Raw genomic sequence first — 18,849 nt, forward strand, 5'->3', positions numbered from 1 at the left:
TTTGCAGGTTTCCCAAGAGACTGGCACCCAGTGGCAGGAACGGAGGCAGAGGGTCCGGCGACACGCAGAAGAGCAGGCAGAGCCAAACAAACACTTGGGGTTAGGAAGGCGGGAGGGCAGAGTCCTGGGGCCCGCACCGCGGTCAACAGTCCATGAGTCACGGCGCAGGGGCGGGTCGCGGGCGGAGGTGGGCACTCCTGGACATTTCCCGGAGTTAGGAGCAGGTGCCATGGGGCTCTGGAGGCGACTGGCCTTCTCCTTGCTGCTGCTGCTGCTGCTGTGGGGCCTGGGGCAGTCAGCATGGGTGGCGGCAGCGGCCCCGGCCCTGCGCTGGCTCCTGGGCGACCCCGCCTGCGGCGTGCTGCTGGGTCTGGCCGTGCTGGCAGGGCCCTGGCTGGGTCCCTGGACGCCGCACTGGCTGAGCCTGGCGGCCACGGCCCTGCTACTGACCCTGCTGCCCGCACGGCCGCCGCCGGGGCTCCGCTGGCTGCCTGCCGACCTGGCCTACACCTTCCGGATGCTCCGACTGGGCCTCCGCACCTGGGTGCGCTTGCGGCGCCGACCGCCGGATACCTTCGTGGATGCCTTTGAGCGGCACGCGCGGGCCCAGCCAGGCCGTACGATCCTAGTGTGCACCGGGCCGGGGGGCCGCGCGGTTACCTTCCGGGAGCTGGACACCAGGGCCTGCCAGGCGGCCTGGGCCCTGAAGGCCGAGCTGGCCAGCGCCGCGGGCCTGCGCGCCCGGGAGCCCACAGCCCTGCTGGTGCTGCCCTCACAGACGCTCCCCGCCCTGAGCCTGTGGCTGGGGCTGGCCAAGCTGGGCTGCCCGGTGGTCTGGATCAACCCTCACGGCCGCGGGCCGCCACTGGTGCACGCGGTGCTGAGCTCCGGGGCCCGCGTGCTGGTGGTGGACCCAGGTGAGAACCCCTGGACTAGGGGGTCGGAGGGGCTGCGCAGCGGAAGGGAGAGAGAGGTGGAGGACTGCTGTCCAGGGGGTCCCATTGGGGGCTGGCTCTTAGAACAGCCCACAACCCGCTGGCTCTTAGGACCCAAATCCAATTGCTGGACAGAAATGCTGAGGGTACCAGAGTTGTTTTGTTTTGTTTCCACCGTGGTTATTTGCGGGCGTTTCACACCCCAATATCCATTACAGGTAAGGTAGGTGTGCATCTCAGCCGCAGGGGAGCCTCGGCACGTCTCGCCCCTCCCACCGCAGGATGCCCCCCCACCCCACCCCCTGAAACCTCCTCTGACCCCTCTCCTAGAGCTCCGGGCGAACCTGGAGGAGGTCCTGCCCAAGCTGCAGGCGGAGAAGGTCCACTGCCTCTACCTGGGCCGCAGCTCCCCCACGCCCGGGGTGGGGGCCCTGGGCGCCGCCCTGGCCGCCGCCCCCTCAGACCCCGTGCCCGCCGACTTGCGGGCAGACATCAAGCTTCGAAGCCCAGCCCTGTTCATCTACACCTCGGGAACCACCGGTGAGCGTGCCCCGATGTCCAGGCCCGACCTCTGAACTCTCCTGCTGAACTGACCTCAAGCCTGATTTGTGCCCTCAAACTTGGCTTCTGAAACCCTCCTTGCCCCTGAATTGTGACCCCTGGCCCCAACGTTGACAGCCAGTGTTATTTGAATGGTCGGTGCCAGAACCCTGCCTCTGACCGGTAAACAGCCGCTGAAACCTTGACCTTTGGAATCAATCCGCTGAACGCAGATGAAAACCCACCCACGCTGGCCAGTTTTGCAGAGCCTCAAACCCCTGAGCTTGCGGACCTGCCCTACCCTCCTCTCCCCTCTTCTCCCCAGGGCTCCCCAAGCCCGCCATCCTCACCTACGAGCGTGTGCTGCAGGTAGCAGGGATGCTGACTCTGTGTGGGGTCACAGCCGATGACGTGGTCTACACAGTCCTGCCTTTGTACCACACCATGGGGCTTGTCCTTGGAGTCCTCAGTTGCCTGGACCTTGGTAAGCCTTTCTTTCTTTGAGGTCCCCCTCAATCCACAGGACTCCCAGCCTGGATGTCAGGGTGACAAGCCCCATAGGTTAGTGAGAACCCCAGGTTCCCATCTTTGACAAGGGACCACGAAGCCCAGGGCCACCTGGACAGAGGGCTGGACACCTGGGGAGTCCTTCATGGCTGTGGCTGTGCGGGAAGCCAGCAGCACTGCTGTGGATGTCAGGCATTCCTGGCAGTCAGTGTCCCAGGTGGAGCCAGTGAGGGAACCGGCAGCAAGCCTTCCTTCCGGTTGTCTCCCTGGACACCTGGCCACGAATTCAGTGAACAGACCAGGTTTCGTTGCCGTTGTTGTCGTTTCTGAAATTTTAACCTGGAAAATATTGAAATATCAAAATTTCTAAAGTTTTCTACATGAATCCTCAGGTGCTCACCACCCAGCCTCAGCCACTAGCAGCATTTTGCTCTTCTGTGTTTTGTGTATCACCTCCCCTTTACTCTCACTTTTTACTCTCATTATTTCTTCAAAAATCTTAAAATCATGGGACATTTCAAACATACAGGAAAGTAGAGCAGATAGTTTGATGAAGTCTCTGAAATCCTCACCCAGCCTCAAGAATTGTTAACATGTTGCCAATTTTATTTCATAGGAACTCCCTTCTTTCAGGATTATTTTGAAGCAGATTCTAGATACTATCTTTCTCTGTACATATTGCAGTATGTATCTCTAACATGTAAGAACTTAAAACACCTGTGACCACTGTGATTATCACACCTGCCTGAAAAATTAACAGTAACTCCTGGAAACTATCTGATGCTCACTTCATGTTAAAAATTTCCCAGGAGTTCCCTCTTAGTCCAGTGTCTAAGCCTGTGTGCTCCCACTGCAGGGGCCACAGGTTTGATCTCTGGTCAGGAAGCTAGAGCCCACATGCTGCAACTAAGACCCAGGGCAGCCAAATAAATGATTGAATATAATTTTAAAAAATTACCCCGATTATCTTACTGTCTTTTTGCAATTCAAGTGTTCTTTTTCTTTCTTTCTTTCTTTTGTATTTAGATTATTTCCATTTTATAATTCAAGTGTTCTTTGTACTTGTTTGCTTGGTCTCTGTTCCTCTCCCTCCCACATCCCTGTCAAAACTAGATAGTCCTTCTAGAGATGTTTTCACTTATTTTTAAAACAGTTTTTATTTCTTTGGCCACACCAGGTCTTAGTTGTGGCATGCAGGACCCAGTTCCCTGACCAAGGATCAAACTGGGGTGCCTGCATCAGGAGCATACAGTCTTAGCCACTAGACCACCAGGGAAGTCCCTGTTTTATTTTTACTTTTTTTTTTTTGCTCTTTACAAGAGACTCACTTTTTTGTTTTTTAACTGAAGTATAATTGCTTTACAATATTGTGTTGGTTTCTGCCATACATCAACATGAATCAGCCACAGGTATACATGTGTCCCATCCCTCCTGAACCTCCCTCCCACCCCCCACCCCATCCCACTCCAGGCTGTCATAGTGTTTTCACTTATTTTAAAACAGTCTTTAGGGACTTCCTTGGTGGTCCAGTGGTTGAAAATCTGCCCTTCAATGAGGGGACTCGGGTTCAATCCCTGGTCAGGGAACTAAGATCCCACATGCTTCGGGGCATCTGAGCCTATGCACTGCAACTAGAGCCCCAATGCCAAGCCAGAGCTAAGACCCGTTGAAGCCAAAAATAAATAAATATATTAAAAATAAATACATAAATAAAAATAAAACAGTCTTTATTGATCTGGCTGTAGTGGGTCTGAGTTGTGTCTTGCGGGACCTTCGATGTGGTGCCTGGACTCTTGCGGCCCGCGGTCTCAGTTGCTCTGTGGCAGGTGGGAGCCCCAACCACAGATGGAACTTGTGTCCGCTGCACTGTAAGGTGGATTCTTAACCACTGGACCACCAGAGAGGAATCCCCATGATGTTTTCAGATTCAGTTTAATTATTCTTGGAAATAACTTTGGTGACGTGCATATGCTTCCTAATTTGTCACGCCAGAGACTTCTTAAAACTGGGATCCCATCTTAGGCTAAGAAGAATTGGGACGTTTTCATTGGAAAAATCCTTATCAACCTCCCCCCTGGTCTTAGCAGCTCTTGAAGCCCTTTCCAGAATCCAGGCATTTCAGTTGGGGTTGCCAACAGAGCTGTTGCTTTCAAGGACCCAGCATCCATTTTCACAGAGAGGACATTATACTTCACCTCTGTCAAAATACAGCTTCGAAGAAGACACACACCTGCTCCCTTCCCAAGCACAGGAGCAGTCGTCCCTCTGGGTGCAGGGCTGATGATATTATCTTGCAGGGTTTTCTGAGGATTAGGGCTGAGGTAGGGAGAGTGCCATCCACGGGGCCAGCTGCAGAGGAGGGGAATCAGAAAAAAAGGGAGCACATTCCTGGAGTGACTGTGAGTGCTAAGTCGCTTCAGTCATGTCTGACTCTTTGCGACCCCATGGACTGTAGCCCACCATGCTCCTCTGTCCATGGGATTCTCCAGGCAAGAATACTGGAGTGGGTTGCCATGTCCTTCTCCATGGAGTGCCTGTAGTGGCCCCTAAGATGTGCTGATCCACATGTCCATCCTTCAAAACATCCATATATCCAGCAACCCAGCCCCCCATCACCCATCCATCCTTCTAGCCACTATCCATTTGCCCAGCTAGACAGGCATTCCTTAGACATTTATCACAATCACAAATGAGGGCTCACAGCCCTCATTCAGCAGGGCTCGCTTTGTACCAGGAACCGAGCTTTCCACACATTCTGAAGACAGGATTTAGACTCAGGTCGAGCTGTGCTCTTCTCGTGGGGGCAGTCCTGGTTGGGTCAGTGACAAAGATGAGTGTGATGCCATCCTTGGCTTCAGGGACCACAGCCAGGTGGTCAGAGCAGCTTCTCATGGCAGCTCAGAGGCCTGACCTGAAACCCCTTCCTCTCCTCCCTTCTAGGGGTGACCTGTGTCCTGGCCCCCAAGTTCTCTGCCTCTGGCTTCTGGGACGACTGTCGGCAGCATGGTGTGACTGTGATCCAGTATGTGGGTGAGATCCTGCGGTACCTGTGCAACACACCCCAGGTGAGATGCACAGAGCGCCCCCAAGTCATCCCAGTGAAGGTCTCAGGGAGATTCGGGCCAGGACTCACACAGTGGCCCTCGGGATAGGGGGTCCCACGTGAAGGTTTCCCATCACGGCTGCTTTGAGGATCAGCTGTGCTATCTTGGGAGTGGGGGTGGGGCGGGCGGTGACTTCACCTCTCTCAGCCTCAGTGTCCTCTTTGGGGAAACAGAATAATACCTCACAGGGGTGCAGCAAGAATCAAACATGTAAAGTACGGAGAGCAGGCTTGGCTCGGGATAAAGTCACTGGACCTGAGCAGGTCTCATCCCATGGATCAATGACACATGGACCCCAGGTGACTCTCTCAAGGAGTATGTGTTAGTTCCTCAGTTGAGCCCGACTCTTTGCGACCCCATGGACTGTAGCCCACCAGGCTCCTCTGTCCATGGAATACCCAGGCAAGAATAGTGGAGTGGGTGGCCATTTCCTTCTCCAGGGGGTCTTCCCAACCCAGGGATCGAACCGTAGTCTCCTGCATTGCAGGCCAACTCTTTACCATCTGAGCCACCAGGGGAGCCCTAACGTCCCTCCAAATAAAATATCCAGGTAACCACTCAGGAAAACGTTCCTGGTAACTAACCCAAGTAAGGCCCCTGGATAACTCCTCAAGATGAAGCTTCAAGTCAGTCCCCCAGGTTACCTTCAGGTAAAGGCCCCCCAAGTAACTCCTCCTGCTAAGGCCTCCAGTAAACGCCCCCAGGTAAAAGCTTCAGATAACCATCCCTATATAAGACCCCAGAGGTCTCCCTTAGGTCAGACCCTATAGGAGGCCTCTGGCCACCCCTATGTATTCCTCCAGGTAAGGTTCCCAGGTATCCTCCGAAGGTAAGCCCTGCAAGTAACTCTCTCCAGGTAACAGACTCCAGGTAACTACTCTAAAGTTAAGAACTCAGATCCCCTAGATACAGGTCCCCGTCACCTCCCAGGATAACTCTCCTGGGTCAGGGCTCCTGGGCACACCCAAGGGCAGCCCCTCCTCACCCTTCTCGGGGTGTCCCTGCAGCGGCCAGAGGACCAGACACATAAAGTCCGCCTGGCGATTGGCAATGGACTCCGGGCAGAAGTGTGGGAGACCTTCCAGCGGCGCTTCGGCCCCATTCGGATCTGGGAGATGTATGGCTCCACCGAGGGCAACGTCGGCTTCATCAACTATCCTGGGCGCTGCGGGGCCCAGGGCAAGACCAGCTGCTTCCTCCGAGTGAGTTGCTGGGCGTGACGGGGCCCCTGACGGGGGCCGAGCCCACCAGACCTCTGCTGACACCTCCCACCGTCTATAGATGCTGTCCCCCTTCGAGCTGGTGCAGTACAGCCTGGAGACAGAGGAGCCTCTGAGGGACAGTCATGGCCTCTGCATCCCTGCGAGGCCAGGTATGGGGCTGGGGAACCTCCCCGGGTGTGCGAAGTGGGGAAAGCCGCGGGCTTCTCCATGGCTGGAACAAGCCACCAGAAGTCTCGAGGTGGCTGATGCCCACTGGTGGCGCCTGCAGTCCTCAGCCAGGCCCTGCATCCCTGGTCTGTCTGCCCACGGTCTGGGACCTCCCTCTCAACTGGTCGGTTCTGCCCAGCTCCTCTGCTTCAACCTCTGGCTCTGCTGAGTCTCTGGGTGTCCATCTGAGGTGTCAGCTTGCGCTTTCTGTGGAAGTCCCATCCTCCCAGGCATCAAGCTCCTGTCCTGAACTTTCTCTGAGGGTCTTCTCTCCTGGGGCCTAGCAAGGTCACAGCGGAATCTCTCTTCGCATCACCATTTGTGTCTCTCCCTTGTCCATCCTTGTTGGCCTTTTCCTCTTCTGAGGGGACTCTCTGATACCACCTTCATTTCCTGTCTCTGTCTCTGGATCCGTTTCTGGGTCTGTCTCTTCTCTGGCAGAGTCCGGGCCGCGGCCTGGGGGGCTCCTGACGCTCTCAGCCACAGCTAATGCCCGACTCCCGCTCCTACCCCAGGGGAGGCAGGACTCCTGCTGACCCAGGTGTTGCGTCACCAACCCTTCCTGGGCTACCGCGGGCCCCGGGAGCTGTCAGAAAAGAAGCTGGTGAAGAACGTGCGGCACCCAAACGACCTTTACTACAACACCGGGGACGTGCTGGCCATGGACCACGAAGGCTTCCTCTACTTCCGCGACCGCCTTGGGGACACCTTCCGGTACCGCGGGGCTCCTCAGGGCAGGACGTGTGGATTCGGGGAGGGGCGGGGCTTGGGGAAGGAGGCGGGGCCTCTCCTACCCGGGGGGCGGGCCTAATAGACAGGAGGTGGGGCTTAGAGATTCCTGAGGGGGCGGGACTTAAGGGAAGGGGGCAGGGCCTCTCCTACCCAGGGGAGGCGGGCCTAATGACCAGGAGGTGGGGCTCGGTGGTCAGGAGGCAGGGCCCCTCCTACCCCGGGTGTTCAGGGGCGGGACTTGGGGAGGAGGCGGGACCTACCCTTTCTGGGGGGCGGGACTTATGGCCAGGAGGCGGGGCCTATCCTTTCCAGGGGCGGGTCCCTTCGTACATATTCAGCACAGGACAGGCCGGGGCCTAGGGGCCAGGAGGCGGCACTTGGTCAGGGGCAGAGCCTCCTTTCTCGTACCCTGATCCCAGGCACCCGGTCCAACCCCACAGGTGGAAGGGTGAGAACGTGTCCACGCGGGAGGTGGAGGGCGTGCTGTCAGTCGTGGACTTCTTGCAGGAGGTGAACGTGTACGGTGTGCCTGTGCCAGGTGCGGAGGAGTGCACAGCCGTGTGGGCGGGGCGGGGGCTTGTTCCAGGTGGGGAGCTGCCGGAACCCGGGAGAGGACAGCTCGTGTACGTGCTCCCCAGGGTGTGAGGGCAAAGTGGGCATGGCCGCCGTGCAGCTTGTGCCCGGCCAGGCCTTCGACGGGCAGAGGCTGTACCAGCACGTGCGCACTTCGCTCCCGGCCTACGCCGCTCCCCATTTCATTCGAATCCAGGTGAGCTCCAGTGGCGGGAGGGGTGGGTGGGAGGCCCGGCAGGGCGGTTGAAGTCGAGGTTACAGTCTCTCCCCCCGCAGGACGCCTTGGAGATCACAGGCACGTTCAAACTGGTGAAGTCCCGGTTGGTGCGCGAGGGCTTCAACGTGAGCGTCGTCACTGACCCCCTGTTCGTGCTGGACAACCAGGCCCGAGCCTTCCGGCCCCTGACTCCAGACATATACCGGGCAGTGTGTGAGGGAGCCTGGAGACTCTGACCTCCCATCAGCTCACAGGACATCCGAAGGCGCTTCATCCAACGCTGGTCCCCGCCTCCGCTTGTCCCCTCACCCACTCCCCAGACCCGACGAGCCTGGCCTTATCCCCAGCTTCACAAGCTGGGGTGACCCTGGCCCGCAGCAGAGCGAGAATAAACCCGGATGTGTACACGGATGTCTGTGTGGATGGGGAACAAGCCAGAGGTGCGGGATCCCCCCAGAGGAGCAGGCCTGTCTGGACAAGGCCAGGGGAGTGGCTGGAACCAGCGGCCTGCTGCAGCCACTCCAGGAGGCGACAACACACCGAGTCTGCCTGTGGCCTCTGTCGGGGCTGGGCCGGGCTGCAGACGAGGACGTGGTCTGGAGGGTGTGGGGAGAAGTGCTGTGAGGGGCAATCTGACAAGGGCCACAGGCAAGGCTTCTGGAGAACGAAGGTCATGGTGTCTTGGGGCCGGAAGCACCTTCAGGGCACTGCGGGAGCCACAGGCCGGCTGACGTCAGCAGGGGCAGCTGTGCTGGTAACAGCCCCGCTGTGGTCAGCTGCTCCTGCCATGTCTTGTGCTGGACTCTGCTCTCCAGGCGTCCCTGGGCTCCTGTGCCAAACTGCCCCCGCCAACCGATACACCCACTTCTCGGGCACGTGCCGTGCTGCAAGTGGGGTTAAGCTGTGGCCACCCCCCCTGGTAAGGCCCTGTTCAAGGGGCCCTGGCCACTGAGGCTGTCACTGCATTTCCTCTTGAGAGAAGAGCGTGTGCTGGGAACCCAGAGAGCCACATGGGGAGAGGGGGGCGCGTGCTGGACAGGAACCTGGGTCTGTGGGTCCCCGAGCCTGCAGCATGGATTGACAGCTGGCCACTTCCAGGCTGGGTGGCCTGGGCAATGCCTAGACCCACTTGCCTCTCAAGCACTGGTTTCCTTCATTGTAAAATGGGACTGAGGATCGTGTCCACCTCAACAGATGTTTGTGGATATTAAAAAAAAAAAAAGATGGAGGGCTTCCCTGGTGGCTCAGTGGTAAGGAATTCACCTGCCAATGCAGGGGACAGGGGTTCGATCCCTAGTTGGCGATCTAAGATCCCACACCACATGCTTTGGGGTCAACACGCATACCATGACTACTGAGCCCAGGTGCCACAACTAGAGAGAAACTCACCCACCATAACAAAGACCCAGCGCAAAACAGAAAAAAAAGTAATCTCAAGGTTACATGTGGAGTTAGCATAAGGTCAATTATCACAGTTATCTTATACCTGAGATAAAGACATATGTCCACACCAACTCTTGCATATGAATGTTCATAGCTGCATTATTCCCAGTCCCCAAACCTGCAAACAACCCAGTGTCCAGACAACTTAGGAATGGATAAACCAAATGTGCTAAATGCGTAAATGGTCTATTATTAAATAGCAGCAGCAAGAAAAGAACAGCTCTGATAGATCCACAGAGACAGAAAAGAGACCAGTGATTGCCAGGGGCAGGGGGAGGAGGACTTGGGGGACTGCCAACAGGGGTGTGTGCTTTGGGTAATGTGAGAAAAAGTTCTAAACCTGTGACGAGGAAGGCACAGCTCTGTGAATACACTAAAAACCACTGCATTGTATACTGGCAAGGAGTGAATTGCATGGCACAGGGTCTCCATAAAGCTGCTAAGAAATCTCTACACTGCAATTTAATGTTTTACAACGTGTGCATTTTTATTTTTTAGAATATTAAGCCTTTACCTACCTTGCTGGCTGAGTTTGTGGCGTCCCTTCAAAGTTGTGCCCCAGGCCAGCGCCCTGCTCTCCCTGCCCTGCTCTCCCCACCTGCCCCACCCTTGCTCAGCAGCTTTGGGGTGCGGTACCCTACCTGGCTATGGGGCATCTTCATCAAGTGCCGTGACGCCCGTGGTGAGCAGCCTGCTCCTGGGCCCAGTGTTGTAACCATCTCCTGTTCAACCAGCCCTAGGGCTACCGAGATAGCCGAACACACAACAGATGGAGGTGATCTCAGCCTGGGGAGGAGAGCACCTCCCACTACACAGGGTAACGTGCCTGCGGGACCAGAGGGAGGCAGGCTTTGTAGTCAAGAGAGGCTGGGGGGGCCCCTGACTCCTGCTGAGGGTGTGACTGGCTTATTGGGGTGACTGCTGGCTTGGGGGGGAATTAGTCACTTGAGGGGAGCTGTTTGACTCAGGGCTCTTACCAGGAGCAGCATGGAGGGCGGGGGAAGGGGATTTGCTAACTGACCTTTGAGGCGCTCCTGGTTTCAGGTGTTAGGAGGCACCAGAATCAGGCCTTACTTTTAGCGTCCCTCCTACACCCACTGGAGCGAATGTCAGACAGACTCGCAACAGATTTCTGCTCTGCCAACCACTGGGTCACCTCCAGCAGATTTAACTTGGGAGCAAAGGCCAAGGAAGGAGACGGGGCTGGAGAGAGGACCAGCTGAGGACGGAGGCTCTCGGTGGCCTTGAGGACCAGATGAGAAGGGGTGGGGGGCGAGCAGCTGGGACCGGGTGGGAAGACGCTGCCCATGGTCCCAGCCCAGAAGCAGCCCAGGTGATGCTGGGGTGCGGAGTGCCCGGGAGGCTGGCCGAGGAGGCTTGGCCCAGTTACAACGGCAAGAGGCAGGGTGACCGTGCTGTGGAGCTGGCTGGGACGAGCGGTCTAAAGCCCATGGAAGACGGTGACAGATGTGACTCCGTCATGCGTGAGGCCGCGACAACAGGGCGACACACACACAGCTCCCCCGGAGACGCCACACACCCGAGCACGTGGGTGGGGCAGAGCCTGCCTGCTGTTCGTGGAGACACAGGGCTCCTGAGCTCTGCCTGCAGGGTGGAAAAGGAGGGTTGGAAAAGCGAGTCCACGACATTCTGGAGTCTCCGCTGCTGGGTGCCCTTCCATCCCGAGGGAAGGCGGGCGGGGCCCACGTGTCTGGAAGACGCTGATGAGTCCGCGGAGAATTTAAAAGCCCCTTACCCCACCAGCTGACCCTCAGATGGGGGACTGTTCAGGATGATGCAGGTGGGCCCAGCGTCATCACGAGGGTCCATAAGAGGTGGAAAAGGAGGGCAGAGGAGAGCTCGGGCAAGCCCCCGCGAGCGCTGAGTGGCCACTGCCAACCTAGAAGGTTTGGGGAAGGGCGGTGAGCGCGGCACGCAGGCCACCTCTAGGGTGGAAAAGTGTAGCAACGGTTCTCCCAGAGATCAGAGAAGGAAAGCAGGACCTGGACTTTAGCGCAATGAGACTGTGCCCGCCTCCTGACCTCAGAACTGTAATCTATTTCTTAAAACAAGAAGAAAAGGAAAAAAACAAGAACAGAAATCCCACGCTCGGGAAAACTTGCCACTCCCACTCTGCAGGAGCCTGTTTTGAGGAAACACACAGGTTGCCCACAGAGAGTCTGCTCAGGTGTGTCCTCACGGCACCGGGAGCTGCGGGGGAGGAACTGTCGGGGCCTGGTGGAAACCCAGGAAGTGGAATCTCCACCCAGGCATCATGACACGTCGCATTTTTAGTAACACAGGGAGGTGGGCGGGAAGAGCAGGGCTCAGAACAACATGCAGAGACTTAACCGGCTATAAAACCCCACCCCTGTGTGAACACCGAGAAAAACAGTGGCATCCGCGACCACTTTCGTGAGCTTCTTTGTCCTCGGGTATATTTCAGACTTTTCTAAGTGAACAGAAACTACTTTTAAATATGAAAAATCTCCCAAGAAGGCTGCCCGCCCACCCCCGCCCGCCCCTCACCATCTGTGTGGCTGGGCCCTGGCCTGACACCTTCCTCCATGACCCCAGCACAGACCTCACCGCTGGCTGCCAGCCAGATTGTGTTATAATGAGGAAGAACCTTTGAATTCTGTCACCTGAGTCAGTCACTAGAGGAATGCTGCCTCTAAGCTTAAATTAGACATAATAGCCCACCTCTGGGAGCCCTGACTCCCAGGTAGTGAGCATTTAAGCTAAAATTCCTTCCTTTAGCTCACAGGAGACCTCCTGACCACACCCACCTATGAGTGTCTACAGGGAGGAGGAAATGAACACATCTCCTCTGAACCAGGAAATGTTTGACTTGACTTCCTCCCCTTTCAGTGTAAGAGCAGCCTGGATTTTAACTCAGACACGATGGTTCTCTGGGGCACACGTCTCCATTGTCTCAGTTTGCTGGCTTTTTGAATACAGGCGCTACTCCTTGCCCTAACCACTTAGGCTCTCGATTCACCGGCCTGTCATGCAGCGAGCAGCACAAGCTTGGATGCAGTAACGAGATCACTGGTGCCCAGTTCCACCTCCAGCCTGGCCGTTCTTCCCCGGGCCTGAGTATGGTCAACCGCTCAAAGGTCCCAGAAGACTGGACATGGAGGAGGTGGGTCCCCGGCGTGAAGGCTTCTCCCTCCCAGTTTCAGGCTGCAGTAAGCTTCCCCAACCCCGTCCATGTGTCCCCCACCTTGCCCAGTAAGGATGGTTACTGCAGCACTCAACACCCTCCTGCGACCCCTGCATGTGCCCGAGGCTGCGGGGGGCTCAATCCTTGGGTGCATGTGTTTCCCTGAAATCACCTCCCACGAAATGCTCTTTTTAGAGCAGAATGGAGACCGAAGTGCACCAAGTAACAGCCCCCAAGACGTCCACGTCCTAACCCCTGGATCCGTGAATGTCACCTCACACGCAAAGGGCTTGCGCAGATGAGAGCAGGAAGGTGGATGGACGTGGAAGACGTGCAACCCTGAGACGAGGATCACCATGGTTACCAGAGACTCTGGATGCAGCCCCAAGGGCCTTACAAGGAGGAGGCAGTATGGGACCTCACTATCCACGGCAAGCGCTGCCGATGTAGCGAAGGGCCACAAATCAAAGGGCGCAGCAGCCTCTACAAGCCAGAAAAACCCTTACAGTGGATTCCCCCTTAGAGACTTCAGGAGGAACCAGCCCTGCTGACACCGTGATTGGGCCCAGAGAGACCCAATCCAGAGTCCCAAGAGGATACACGTGTTGTGTCAAGCCATCGCAGCAGTAGAAAAGTACCACAGGACACTAGCCAAGACCTAAACGACTGCCCAGGACCCAGATGGGCCACCAGGGGTGGCCCACTGTGCAGGCTGTGGGGACACAGCCCTGAGCCGCTGGCCTGCAGGCCTAAGTGACATCTGTTCTTGGAGCCCATCCTTGTCCAGAAATCCTTGGAGAGAAGTTCCCTTCACATCCACTCAGGCAGGGACAACAACGCCAGCAGTGGGGAGTGCAGCCAAGGAGCGGGCAGGCTGGACGCTGGCCCGGCTCAGGGGCCGGCTGCTCAGCAGCTCCAGGGGCTGGGCGGGAGGGCAGGTGCTCTGATCCGACCAGCAGAGACCAGATATCACGATTCTTCTGCAGAAACTTGTCCAGTTTAAAACTGGAATCTGTTAAAACTCTAAAATGCACAGTGGATAAACTTCAGCTTTGCAGCTGGCTGCAGACGGAAGCGGGCCATGCTTTCCTGGGCTTCCTGGCCCATCCACACTCAGACCACGGGCCCAGCTTCTGCAGGAGGAGCGGGAGGGGCCTGGTGACCAAGCCAAGTGGTCCCAGAGGTCGGGGGAGCCCACACGAGGTCACCGGTGGGAGCTTGCAAGTCCCCTGGTGGCACTGGGCTGGCGGAAGCCTGGAGCCCAGCCAGGCCTCTCAGAAAGCTGGGCAGGAGACAGGGAGCATTAGCTCCGGCGGCAGACTGAGCGGGGCAGGGGGCCCCCTGGGACTCTGACCTGCTCCAGGGTCCTGGGCAGCCTCCAGGTCTCCAGGCCACGCCGGTGCCTGGACAGGGAGGCCACCCTTCCCGTGCTCACGGGGCCTCGGGCCGGTGGCTCTTGCGGTGGATGACCAGCTGGGACTTCCAGTCGAAGCTGTGGCCGCAGTCGGCGCAGAGGTGGCGCCGCTGGCTGGCATGGCCCTTGCGGTGGATGACCAGCTGGGACTTCCAGCTGAAACTGTGGCCGCACTCCTCGCAGGCGTAGCCGCGCGGGCCCGGGAGCGCGCGCAGGGGCGGGCCGGCCGGCGGCTTCTCGGTGCCCGGGCCGCTGGCGTGCGCACGACGGTGGATGACGAACACTGACTTCCAGTCGAAGGCGCCGCCACACTGAGCGCACGTGTAGGGCTTGCTCCTTGGCGGCGGCGGCGGCGGCGGCGGCAGCGGGGCCTCGGGGCCGCCGGGCTGGCCCTCGCTCTCATCTCCTGGGGAGCAGAGGAGGCCAGGTCACCTGGGGACCCAGCGCTGTCCAGCCGGGGCGCCTGGGCACCCCGCCCGCCCCCATCCTCCACCCCGCCCCTGCTCGAGAGGCCACTTACCCGGTCGGAGGTTTCTCCGCCCCTCGGATCTGGATCCGGTGCTCAGGGCCTCCGGCTGCGACTTCTCACGCGACTCAGGCAGGGGGTGCGGCAACCCTGCTTGAGGTTGGGGGCCCATCAGGTGAGGGGTTCGCACGAATGAGGGGCGGGGGGGGGCGGCCTTGGGAAGCGCTGGGAGGCAAGGTGCGCCCAAGGGCCAGGAGGAGGAGAGGGGGCCTCACCCAGGGAGACCACCGAGCCGTACTTCTCCAGCATCGCGTCCCAGTACAGCTCCTTCTGGGACGGCTCCAGGAGCCCCCACTCCTGCAGGGACACAACCCATCACCCACAGAACTGTCTACTCTGCACCCACCAGGCCAATCCCGGCCAGAGCCTTGCTGGTCCCCTGAGGGGTGGCAGATTACCTAAGCCTCACCTGCTGAGATGGGAACAAGTAAGCGCTGCGGATGCAGGCCTGGGAAGGGAGCTGCCTCTTGGCTCACCAGTCACCCTCAGCTGCCCCACCCCAGGTTCTGGCCATGCAGAAGGAAGCTGAGGACCCCTGGATGGCCCTGGGACTGCGTGTGCTGCATGGAGCAAAAGGCTAGGGGATGGCGGGGACCCCAACCACCTCTCCCCTGCTTCTGGTTTCAAGGGTAACAGAGATCCTCAGGGGAAGTGCCCAGAGCCTCAGCAAACTTGCAGGGAGACTGGGGCGTCAGAGGGCAGGCACTGCCTCGCACCTCCAGACACAGCCGGGCCAACTGTTGTTGAAGCAACCAGGCTTTCAGGATGCGGCTGGGTCCTCGGGAGCTTCTCAGTGTGGAGTGGGTTAGGAACAGTGTCACTGGGAAAGGACAAGACCCTGATGCCTGCACTCAGGACCCAAGCCCTCCAGGTGACAGGGGCTTCCACGCCCAGCTGGCTGTAGCTGAGGGCTGACTGGCCTTGGAGGAAGGGCCCGGGCCATTTCCTGGCAAGAGTGTCTCCATTCTGACCTTGGGTGTGCAAGGGAGGCCAGACTGCTGGGTGGCACTCAGGCTTTCCTGCCACACTGGGGACCCTGTCCCTTCCGCACAAGCACATGAGGGTTCACACCGGGTGCTGGCTCAGGACTCCTGCCAACCTCTGTCTCACATCTGTAAGTGCGAATCCCACCTCTGCCAGTTCCCATCACTCTAAACCAGGTTCCCAGTTCCCTGAAACCAGAATTCATTCCAAGCACTGTTCTGTCCCCCAGACCCTGCCAGGGGTACCCTGATACCAACTCCACTTTGGGGCAGCAATAAGGACAAGCAGCACTGACCAAGGAGCCTGGACAACTGGCAGGACAGAGAGCAGCCCCTGAGGACACCCTCTTCCTGCAGCGGGGCTGCACTTGCCAACCGGGAGCTGCTCACCTGAAGCCGGGGTGGCTGGAAGGGTGCAGATGTCGGTTCCTGTTGTTCGACATGCTCCTTGCAGGACTGGGCTGGAGGTGGGGGGCTGGAGGATGCTAGGAAGCCAGGCAGGCAGGGGTCAGGGGCTGCTCCTGCGAGCCAGGGCAGGCAAGGAGCTGGCGTTGATGCTGTAGCCTGGGCCCTCCTCTGGCAGCAGGAAGGCGTGCTCTTTGTGTGCCAGGCACACAGCAGGCAGGCAGCCAGCCCTTCCCTCCAGCCTCCAGGGGACCCAGTCCTTGTGGGGCCTGCCTCCCAGCTGAGGACGCCAGACCCGATCCAGGAGCCCCCAGTCTCCACACAGCCTCTCCTGGACTCCCCCCTTGCACTCTCAAGGGGCCCCAGCCCTGGTGCACCCGCACCTCACCTGTCTCCTGTACGTAGCCATCAGGCTCCTCCTTCACACTGCAGCTGAGCTGGGCATTGCCCTCCATCTGGGCATCCTTTGGCCCCTCCCCAGAGGCTACCCTGAGGAGCTCCACTGTCCCTGAGGGGTGGACACCCCCAACCAACTCCTCTGTCTTCTTCGTGGCTGGGAGCACAGCTTGCTGCAGGACATGTGCTGTAATCTGAGGTGGGGGGGAGGGTCATTGGGGCACTAGTTTTATTCTGTCCCTCAGAGAAGCCACCACCACCACACTCACCCAGCCCAGCAGCTGCCCAGGGTCACGCTGCAGGTCTTCGACCAGGACAACGGCCTCCTCAGGGCTGCCTGGCTGCTGGCCTCGCACCCAGGCCTGGATCTCGGGGGGCAGAGCCCCCAGGAACTGCTCCAGCACCAGCAGGTCCAGTATCTGCTCCTTGGAGTGCGCCTCAGGCCGTAGCCATTGGCGGCACAGAAACTGCAGCCGGGCCAGGGCCGCCCGGGGACCGGCCACCTCTTGGTAGCAGAAGCCCCGGAAGTGCTGGCGTGCCATCTCGGGATCCTCTGGGGTGGCCTCAGGGTCCAGAGAGGGTAGACTAGGGGGACCCAGTGGGGATGGCATTGTGTGGGGAATCTTCTTGGAGCCACCTGCAGGAAAGAGGAGTCAGGCTGCCAGCCACACAGCCACAGTCAAGGTGAGGCAGCTGCGTGCAGACAGCCCCAGCCGGGGGGGTGGTGGCAGTGGTGATGCTGATGTCTGGGCAGAGAGGGCCCTGGTGTGGGGATGCTCGAAGCTAAACTGGGGAAAGTTTCATGGAAGGAGAGGTCACAAGAGCTGGAACTAAGAGCAGAAGGAAGCCTTGTGAACCACTTGGAGTCGGATGGAGCTTCCAGGAAACAGCTAGGAGATGATGCTGAACGCAAGGCCAGGGGAATTACCCCAGGCTTCCAGGGTCAGCCGAGGAGCTGAGAGAGGGGGAGCCAGGGTGAGAACAGGCTGCCCGTCCCCTCCATCTCAAGGTCACGTTGACTCAAGAGGGGCACCCCGAGGGGCTGGCCTGCGCCACGGCCGAGGCAGGGGCCGACGTGGACCCCGAGACACCGTGCTCGCTGACACGGGACAGCTGTGCGTGACTCACACCGTGTGGACCGTACTTGTGAAAGGCGGAAGCCAAGCAAAACAGAGCCTAGGGCTGTGTGGGGCGCTCCGCGGGCAACCGTGTCCTGGCCCTGAGGGCCCGCAGGGAGACGCGCCCACAAGGGGGGCCTGTCTGACAGGCTGAACCGGGCCCGACCCCCACAGCTGGCCTTCCAGAGACGAAGGGGAGACGGGAGTCCTCCGGGAGGAAGGGATGGCGCCCCAGACAGAGGAGGAGCCAGACGATGGCTCGGGGGAGGGGCGCCCCGCGCACTTCGGGCGGCGGCGGGAGAGCCCGTGCGCCGCGCCTACCGGCGCTCACTCCGCCACCACGAGCCCCTGCGGTGAGGGGCCCCGCGCCCTTCCGCTGGCCCCCCCATCGGCCCGCCCCTCGCGCGTTGCCCCGGCGACGCGGCCCTGGCCAATCACGCATCTGCTCCAAGGCCCCGCCCTTCCGCTGGCCCCCATCGGCCCGCCCCTTGCGCGTTGCCCCGGCGACACCGCCCTGGCCAATCACGCGTCTGCTCCGAGGCCCCGCCCCCTCCCGTCGGACTACGTTTCCCATGAGCCTCAGCACGTGAGCACAGGCGCGGCCTCGGAGCAGGTGCACTTTCTCGGAGTCCTCGCACGGCTGAGGGGCGACCCGTTCCTCCGAGCGGCATCTGCGGCGCCGCGGGCTTCGGTGGGCTCCCGCCCCGTCCCTGCAGCCGCTCTCCCTTTGCACCCGCCCCGGAGGACTCACCAACTGCAGAGATGGACGGGACCTCCGGGCCTTGCGCATGCGCACATCAGGCCGGTGCCTATTGGCCGAGGGGTGAGGTGGGGCGGGGCGTGACCTCTCAGCCAATCAGGCTGGCGCTCCGCCCGGGCGCTCTCCCTGCAGCCTCCTTCTGGGCGCCGGCGGTCGCCCTGGTAACCGCGGGAGCACAGCGGCCCCCCTCCCGCTATTTCCAAGGCGACCGCCGGAGCGTGGCCCTGCCCTCCCGGGCGGCCGGAAGTTTCCCAGAGACTCGCCTCTTCGGGTCCCAGGAGGAAGCAGGGATCTGCCGGGAAGGCTGGCCTAACCCATGGGCGTTCTCCGCCTTCCCCAGGAATTTCTCCAGCGAGGGTGACGCTGGGGTCCGTCATTCGACTACCACTGAGCGCCCTGCGGGTGTGCGAGGACAGCAGGCACCCATCTGCTAATGAGGAAACTGTCCCGTAATCTATATCCTCAGACTCTCAGACGTGCCTTCAGCTAGATCAGTCCTGCAAAGAAAGGTCTCTTCCATCATCTACCATGTGGAGAGAGCTGGAGCTCTAACAGCCTCTTCGGGAGCTTTCCCTCAGTCATGTTTGTTTGGGGTCTACC

At 59.5% G+C, this 18,849-nt stretch overlaps 2 protein-coding genes across 6 annotated transcripts; one reads left to right on the forward strand and one right to left on the reverse strand.

Moving 5' to 3' along the window:
• The first annotated feature begins 126 nt into the window (after positions 1 to 126).
• SLC27A5 (solute carrier family 27 member 5) lies at positions 127 to 8,449 on the forward strand. The gene is made up of 10 exons (XM_043435897.1): positions 127 to 917; positions 1,266 to 1,475; positions 1,801 to 1,959; positions 4,923 to 5,047; positions 6,094 to 6,288; positions 6,368 to 6,458; positions 7,032 to 7,230; positions 7,689 to 7,786; positions 7,887 to 8,017; positions 8,098 to 8,449. Exons 1-10 carry the CDS (start codon positions 230 to 232, stop codon positions 8,272 to 8,274), a joined length of 2,073 nt encoding a protein of 690 aa, XP_043291832.1. The 5' UTR covers positions 127 to 229; the 3' UTR covers positions 8,275 to 8,449.
• A 3,070-nt stretch (positions 8,450 to 11,519) lies between these two features.
• On the reverse strand, positions 11,520 to 18,300 carry ZNF446 (zinc finger protein 446). 5 transcript variants are annotated; one of them, XM_043436010.1, is made up of 7 exons: positions 18,241 to 18,300; positions 16,641 to 17,008; positions 16,364 to 16,565; positions 15,961 to 16,091; positions 14,803 to 14,884; positions 14,582 to 14,680; positions 11,520 to 14,467 (listed from the first exon to the last, which is right to left on the reverse strand). In XM_043436010.1, the coding sequence occupies exons 2-7, from the start codon at positions 16,980 to 16,982 to the stop codon at positions 14,079 to 14,081; spliced, it is 1,245 nt and encodes a 414-aa protein (XP_043291945.1). In that variant the 5' UTR covers positions 16,983 to 17,008; positions 18,241 to 18,300; the 3' UTR covers positions 11,520 to 14,078. The 5 variants fall into 5 exon arrangements, with proteins under 5 accessions (XP_043291945.1, XP_043291946.1, XP_043291944.1 ...); XM_043436011.1 differs by lacking the exon at positions 18,241 to 18,300 and adding an exon at positions 17,500 to 18,215; XM_043436009.1 differs by lacking the exon at positions 18,241 to 18,300 and having other exon boundaries at positions 16,641 to 18,214.
• Between the last annotated feature and the right edge of the window lie 549 nt (positions 18,301 to 18,849).

This window comes from Cervus canadensis, chromosome 18, assembly GCF_019320065.1.
Source record: "Cervus canadensis isolate Bull #8, Minnesota chromosome 18, ASM1932006v1, whole genome shotgun sequence".
Taxonomy (NCBI): domain Eukaryota; kingdom Metazoa; phylum Chordata; class Mammalia; order Artiodactyla; family Cervidae; genus Cervus; species Cervus canadensis.